The 7341-nt window shown below is 45.5% G+C and overlaps 1 protein-coding gene across 1 annotated transcript; it reads left to right on the forward strand.

Annotated features, from left to right (window-relative positions):
- Window positions 1-3356: 3356 nt before the first annotated feature.
- On the forward strand, window positions 3357-6210 carry LOC103991990 (probable leucine-rich repeat receptor-like protein kinase At1g68400). The gene is made up of 2 exons (XM_009411544.3): window positions 3357-5254; window positions 5344-6210. Exons 1-2 carry the CDS (start codon window positions 3850-3852, stop codon window positions 5988-5990), a joined length of 2052 nt encoding a protein of 683 aa, XP_009409819.2. The 5' UTR covers window positions 3357-3849; the 3' UTR covers window positions 5991-6210.
- Window positions 6211-7341: the final 1131 nt, after the last annotated feature.

A 7341-nucleotide genomic window follows, 5' to 3' on the forward strand; every position in this document is an offset into this window, starting at 1 on the left:
TGCCCCTTCTGCGTTAGTGTTATTGTTAATCCGACGGTGAGGAGAGCACGAGGTTTCGAAGAAAAATATAACACTACTAGTAATCTTTACGCACATATCTTACGCCCTGAAGTGGCAGTGATCTCGTCACGTGAGCTTCCGTGAGACCACGACCTTTCCGGTGTTTTGTGCGTACCATATGCAGGTGTACGCTTTCCGGTTAACCAGTCGAGAAGCGGGCAATTTTAAAAGGGCATTGGTCGTCCGATGGAAGAGACAACGAAACCTGGCCGTCGGATCAATGGAGTTGATGGGTTGTGGGCGGATTTCGTTGACAGTTGACGCGCGAGTTCCCTCCTCTAGGCACGTGGTTTGCAGACGCCGGGAGGACGGGCAGCACTCTTTTTCTACCCGCTTTCCTACCCGCATAGTGAACGGAAAGCAATGCGGGAGCCTCGCGGGGCCCGCACGAGATCGGGTGGGGACTGGGGGTAGTCAAAGAATTCAGGGGGCGAAGAGGGCCGTCACGTGTGACGTCATGGAAGACGTAGCGACGCGAGTTCGTGGAGACAAGTGGCCGCCACAGGCACGGCGACTATAATAGTTAGTCAGCTGTTGTCGTTGTTGCCACGCCGTAGGTTTGTTTTATGGTGTTTATTATTAGCTGTTGTAAGAATTAAGGTTATTGAATCTTATCATCTTCGTCGTATGAGTTGACCTCCGTGCATATTTTGGGAGGTGACTTGTGGAGGGCTCAAGCTCTGCTTCTTTTCTTGTGAACCAAGAATCATTGGGGTCATGCACAAACCACCATATGAAACTAAATAATATTTTATTTTTTACCTTATATTTCAAATTAAAATATTCTTTGTTCTTGTCTCAAACATTTCTTCTCCATTTTTAGATTTTAAGTATCAATTTTTCATGTGAAATTTCTATATAAAGAATATTTGCTCTTAGCTCTAAATCATCAAAAAGACAACCTCAACTAAACCAGAAATAAAATATTTTTTATTTCAGATAAAATCTTTTTAAACGCTGAAGTATTTAACGACTATAAAAAAATAGTTATATACAAAAATTTATATTAAACCCATTTTTTTAAATATAGTATTAATTTTGACATCAAATGGATCATGTTCGAAACCCACTCAACACCCGTGTATGTTTTTATAGGAGGAAACTTTTGACCTACTCTATAACTTCGTTAGTTTCTTTTTGTATGAATCAGATTCTAATTAAGTTGGACTAATTATTTCTCTTGTTAGCGGTCAGGCCATAGACATCAACAAATAATAATTATTCATTCATTTCAAATGATTTTTTTTTTATTTTTTTAATCTTAAAAATTCTATCACTACATTCTTTTGAAATGTTAATGGTAAAAAGTTTCTTTTTTACACTTTCTTTGGAATACGTGTGTAAAGTCGATACATCTAAGAATTTCTTGTTTAGTTAAACTACTGATTGTAATATTTCCCTAAAGCTCTTCCTAAGTCAACTTGTTTTGATGGCTGAAGACCAAGTTTGGCTTAACTGGGCTCTACGATTGGATTGCATTTCATGCCACTTCGTTGGACTTAATCTTGAAAGCTTTGGTTTTTAGCATTGAAGACCATAGATTGTGAGTGCAAAGCTGATGTTAGATCCTCTCTTTTGATCGGTGTTTAATCAATATTTATGCACATTTTGCTCGTGTATTAAGATTAAGCCGAGGGACTCGATATAGTATCATATCCATTCTAATAAATGAAATAATATACATAAGTATACCTGACAATAATAACATGCATAATAGTTATATTTGTAATATAATAATAACTTATACTTGTATGCAAGTATTATGATCAATCATACAAATTATTTATTTATTAAGATAATTAATAAAAAAATAATAGGGAGAAATTAAAAAATTTGTATATGTTTTTTATTAACATAGAGAAAGTATATGTTAGGGTTTGTAGATATTTATTATGGTGGATTTTAAAAAATAAATATGTTATTAAAGATATATTTGATAATGTAGTAACTGCTGTTAGAATAATAAAAAGTATGTTTAGTGAATTTTCTATTAACGTGTTTGTATTGAGGATTTATGTTAAGTCTCAATAATGAATTACCTTATAAGTCACTTATATAATAAACTTCAATGGTATATGTTGTTTGTTGATGATATTATCTTAGTTAATTAGAACCTAAACTAAACTATTTATAAATTTTAGCTATAGAGACAAGCATTCCAAACTAAATATTTCATATTAAAACTAAATATGTAAGATATTATTTTAATACTTTTAGAGACAAATAGGAGAATATAATTAAATTGGATTGATAATAAATCCATTTAAATCGAAGCTTTAGATATATTGGATCAATTATTCAAAGAGATGAAGATGTTGATGAAGATATTATTCATATAGTAAAAACATAATATTTAAAATGGTGAGCAACGTCAAGAGTTTTGTGTAATATGATATATATATATATATATATATATATATATATATATATATATATATATATATATAATTTATGAAGTTACTAAGAAAGATAAAATAAATAAATATTTTAATTTATGAATAACTAGATAGTATGGAGATATGCTAGAAGACTTTCAGATATGATGCTCAAAATTTTAAATTAGCATATGCTTAGAAAATCTGATAGTAAAAAAAGATGAAATAATTAGCGTTAGTGATACGAGAACGGATAATAAAAATATTTAAAAATATCATAATATAAATTATAAATTTAAATTTAAATATTTTAAACTTAACCAAACACATTATTTTTTATCTAGTATAAAGAATCGTAACATCATGTGATGGATCCCAAGTTAATAATAGTTATTGCTTATTATAATATAATATTATATTTATTTAGTAAAGATATTAATATTTTATTATAATATCTTAAGTTTGAATTATAATTTCATCATTTACCATTAAAAAATATAATTTTCTTTGAAAGATTGGACGATGATAATTAATGTCGTCTTAATTCAGATCCCGATTTGTCTCATATGAAAATTATACTCGAACTTGCCACAATTCTCTGGTTAAAATCGATTGATTCCGATTCGATCTTGTCTGCACAGAGCGAGTTCAATTTAAAATTGACATTCCCACCCTCCCTCACGACCACTGAATGCTTTCCTCGTGTTAGATTGCGCGAATCTTAATACAGTATTGCAATCTACACCTAACCAGCACGCTTTTCTACGAGTTCGTACCACAATTGGATCGATTCCATAGTCGTGATCGTTTATTCTTCAAAACGAGTGGATTATTGTCCTCCGGCACAGCTCACTCGCTGCACTACGACAGCATAACATGTTCCCAAGAGGATCCCAGCCAAGGCTTGATCTGAGAGGCATCTGGCTTATATTCGATCTCCGTACCGCAGCAGGTTTACAGATCTAAGAAAGATAACAGTCCCTTTTCTTGCGCGCTGCTGCAATGATCTTTGAGTGTGGTGCGACGATAGATCTTCTCATCCAAACATATCCGTCTCCCGGCTTTTCCTTTAGCTTCTTTTTCTGCTTTTTCAGTTGGACTTCGTCGTCCGCGATCGTTTGACCGTAAGGTGAGATCGAGGGGGAAGTGAATTAAGGTGATCGGGGCAATAATGGCTTCGTCTCTGAGCTCCGTGCTTTGTTCGTGCCCCATTCCCGAAGTGTTCGTAGGTCCCTCTCTCTCACCTCACGCCACTCCCTGAATCATAGAGAATAGAGAAAAGGAAAGGCAAAGGCTAAAAGAGACCCTCAACACAAAAGCAGCATTGCTTGTACTCGGACTACTACAGCCTTGTCTTCACTTTCAGCTTTCAGTCTTCCTCCTTCCCAAACCTCCTCGGAGAAGAAGGAAGGAAATGGGGGAGAAGAAGCTGTTTTCCTCGCCGCATTTGGCTCGATCTATGCCGCTGCTGCTACTGCTGCATTTTCTTGTGCTACTGTCTTCTTCCTCTTCTTCTTTGGACACTTTGGACGGAGACTTGGGTGCCTTATTGGAGATCAAGGCCGCGTGCGACTCGGCCGGGAGGCTGGCGAGCTGGAACCGGTCCGACCCGTCGCCGTGCGCGTCCTGGCATGGGGTCACCTGCGCCGGCAGCCGCGTCAACCGGCTCGTCCTTGAGGGCCTCTCCCTCTCCGGCCCGGCCTGCCTCCCGGCCGTGACGCGTCTCGACCAGCTCCGGGTACTCAGCCTTAAGTCGAACCGCCTCTCCGGCACCATCCCGAACGTCTCCTCGCTCTCTGCGCTCAAGCTTCTGTTTCTCTCCCACAACCAGCTCTCCGGTCCCATCCCGCCGTCGGTCGGCTCGCTGGTCCGCCTCTACCGGCTCGATCTCGGCTCCAACAACCTCACTGGTCCGGTCTCGGCCTCGCTTAACCGGCTATCCCGCCTGCTCACCCTCCGGCTCGACTCGAACCGGCTATCTGGTCCCATCTCCGGTCTCGTCCTCCCACGCCTCCAGGACCTCAACCTGTCGTCAAATCTGCTCTCCGGCGGCGTTCCTCCCTCGCTCGCCGCCTTCCCCGCTACCGCATTCGCGGAGAACCCGGCCCTTTGCGGCGGGCCCCTCCCCACCTGCCGCGTCCTCGTAGGCAACCCCAGCCGTCCCTCGGCGACCACTGTGGCCCCGGTTCCTCCTGCTGCTGCCGCCGCCGCCGATGTCGTGGCATCTTCTCCGTCCGCCCGGCCTGAGGTCGCCCCTCCGAGACGCCCCGCCGTCGACGCCAGCCGTGCGGGGATGAACCGAATGGCCATGGTGGCCATCGTCGTGGGCGACTTTGTCGTGCTCGTCCTCGTCTCCGGCTTCCTCTTCTGCTACTTCTGGCGCAAGTTCGCCGGGAAGAGCCCGTCCCGCCTTCACGAGGGGGAAAAGATAGTCTACTCCTCCAGCCCTTACGCCGCTCAGGGCAGCGCCGCGGGTGCTCCGGCTGGGAGCGGATTCGAGAGGGGGAAGATGGTCTTCTTCGAGGGAACGAAGCGGTTCCTGTTGGAGGACCTCCTGCGGGCCTCAGCCGAGATGTTGGGGAAGGGCGGCTACGGGACGGCCTACAGGGCAGTGCTCGACGACGGCACCGTCGTCGCCGTGAAGCGCCTCCGCGAAGTCCTCGTGGGGGGCAAGCGCGAGTTCGAGAGCCATATGGAGATCCTTGGGCGCTTGCGGCACCCCAACCTCGTCCCGTTCAAAGCCTATTACTACGCTCGGGATGAGAAGCTTCTCGTCTACGATTACATGCCCAACGGCAGCCTGTTCTTCCTTCTCCACGGTAAAGCAATGTCGCCACTCCAAGCACCCATTTGCCTCAAAAATTTGCTATTTCATCCAGGGAATCGACTTAAAATCTGATCTTTCCAGGGAATCGAGGGCCTGGGAGGACGCCACTGGATTGGACGATTAGAATGCGGATCGCAATGGGGGCAGCGAGGGGATTGGCTTTCATCCACCAGGCGAGCCGGTCGCCGAAACTGACGCACGGAAACATCAAGTCCACGAACATCCTACTTGACAAGGAGTGTAATGCGAGGCTCGCTGACGCCGGGCTGGCCCTCCTGTGCCCTGCGGCGGCTGTAGCCGGTAGGGCCGGCGGGTACCGGGCCCCCGAGGCGCCGGGCGACGGGCGGCGCCCGTGGGCGTCCCAGCGGGCGGACGTGTACGCCTTCGGGGTGGTGCTTCTGGAGCTTCTGACGGGGAAGCCGGCGGCGGACGGCGGGGTCGGCGGCGAGGCGGCTGCGGACCTACCGCGGTGGGTGCAATCTGTGGTTCGTGAGGAGTGGACGGCGGAGGTGTTCGACCTGGAGCTGATGCGGTACAAGGGGATCGAGGAGGAGATGGTGGCCATGCTCCGGATCGCGATGAGCTGCACCGCTCTGGCGCCGGACCAGCGCCCCAAGATCGGCAGCGTGGTGAAGATGATCGAAGACATCCGGGGCGGCGGCGGCGACCTCTCGCCCTCCCACGACTCTTTCGACTCGGACTCTACTTCCGTCTCGGATACGGCCTGAACCGTCGGATCGAGCCATCGCCACCAATCCATCCCAATTCTCTCCTCTTCCTGTGGCAAGGACTCGACTTTGAGAGCCGTTGGATGATGGGGTTTGTGTTCATGTAAAAGCGAGGCTTTGTTTGGTTGTTTTCTTGTCGACTCACGCAGTCACTGTTTTCTTTAATGTCGAATTAAATCTTAAACAAAATCCCTGGAAAAACACCATCTTTGGATGCTCAGGTAGTTGCGTGAGTGCTGTGTCATTTAAGATCCAGTTGTTTTGTCTCTTGGTGGTCTCAGGAAACCATTAGAGATCAGGAGCAGGGATATAGATAGCACTGCCAACTGTTGGGAACTTGTCAGTGTGACTTGTTCTACTGCATGTCTTTTACTGGGAGCTGTAGGTTACAGGCGAAAGAGGGGACAAGAAGACGGTGCCCACGCCGGAACGATATAATCGGCGGATGGTAGCAGTTGGAACATTTGTGACGCGGGTCATCGTTGTCGGACAGATGAACAATGATATCAGCGTCGACGGCCTCTCTTTTAACTTCGAGATAGTATCATTGGGTTGTGTGGGAATCCACGTCGTAGTTACCGAGAATTTGGAGGGCAACCGAAGGTAAACATCTCACTAATCTGAAGTAGAAGTACGAACGAAGATGAAGTGGTCTCTTACTCTTGCGACCTCGGTGAAAAAGGAGATGGCCATTCATGGGTAGGGAAAGATGCAGAAGACAAAAGGCCCCATGAACAGGGGATTTACAGGTCATGCGGGGTAGTGACGTTAACAGTTGTGTTGGTAGATGCCATTATTCGTCTCTCGGGCATCTCTCAAAGGCTCTCTCGACTCCTCCTCCTGCAGCTCGGAGTGGATGAACACACCATGATAGTTGCTTGGGGGGACCTCTTGCTACCATGGTTTGGTGATGGCTACTCTCGGTGGCCACTGTTCCTGCACACACCAGACAAACTCAGACTCTTAAGATTCCTCCATCTGTTGTCCCACATCAATGACTCACATCATGTCTATCTCCATTTTCTTGGATACAGTGTCTGAGCTGCTCCTTATTTTAATATGTGCGCCGGAAATTGTTTGCTTGCTTTACGAGAATTATTTGACGATACTTTCGTGTGAGAAGAAGACATGAGAGAGCTCATCAGTCGAGCGTAGAGCACCCTTCAATCATTGGCCGCTCACCGACAAGGCCATGCTTAATCGCAGGAGGATGGACTAAATGTGGTTCCAGAACAAGTGAAACTGGTTGGTCGAGCTATCTCAGTCTTCTTGCACTATAGAATTTATTGGATGCACAGAGATCTGGATTTAATAAAGCCATTACACGAGTGCCTTAATGCGGCACGACACA

Source organism: Musa acuminata, chromosome BXJ3-1, assembly GCF_036884655.1.
Source record: "Musa acuminata AAA Group cultivar baxijiao chromosome BXJ3-1, Cavendish_Baxijiao_AAA, whole genome shotgun sequence".
Taxonomy (NCBI): domain Eukaryota; kingdom Viridiplantae; phylum Streptophyta; class Magnoliopsida; order Zingiberales; family Musaceae; genus Musa; species Musa acuminata.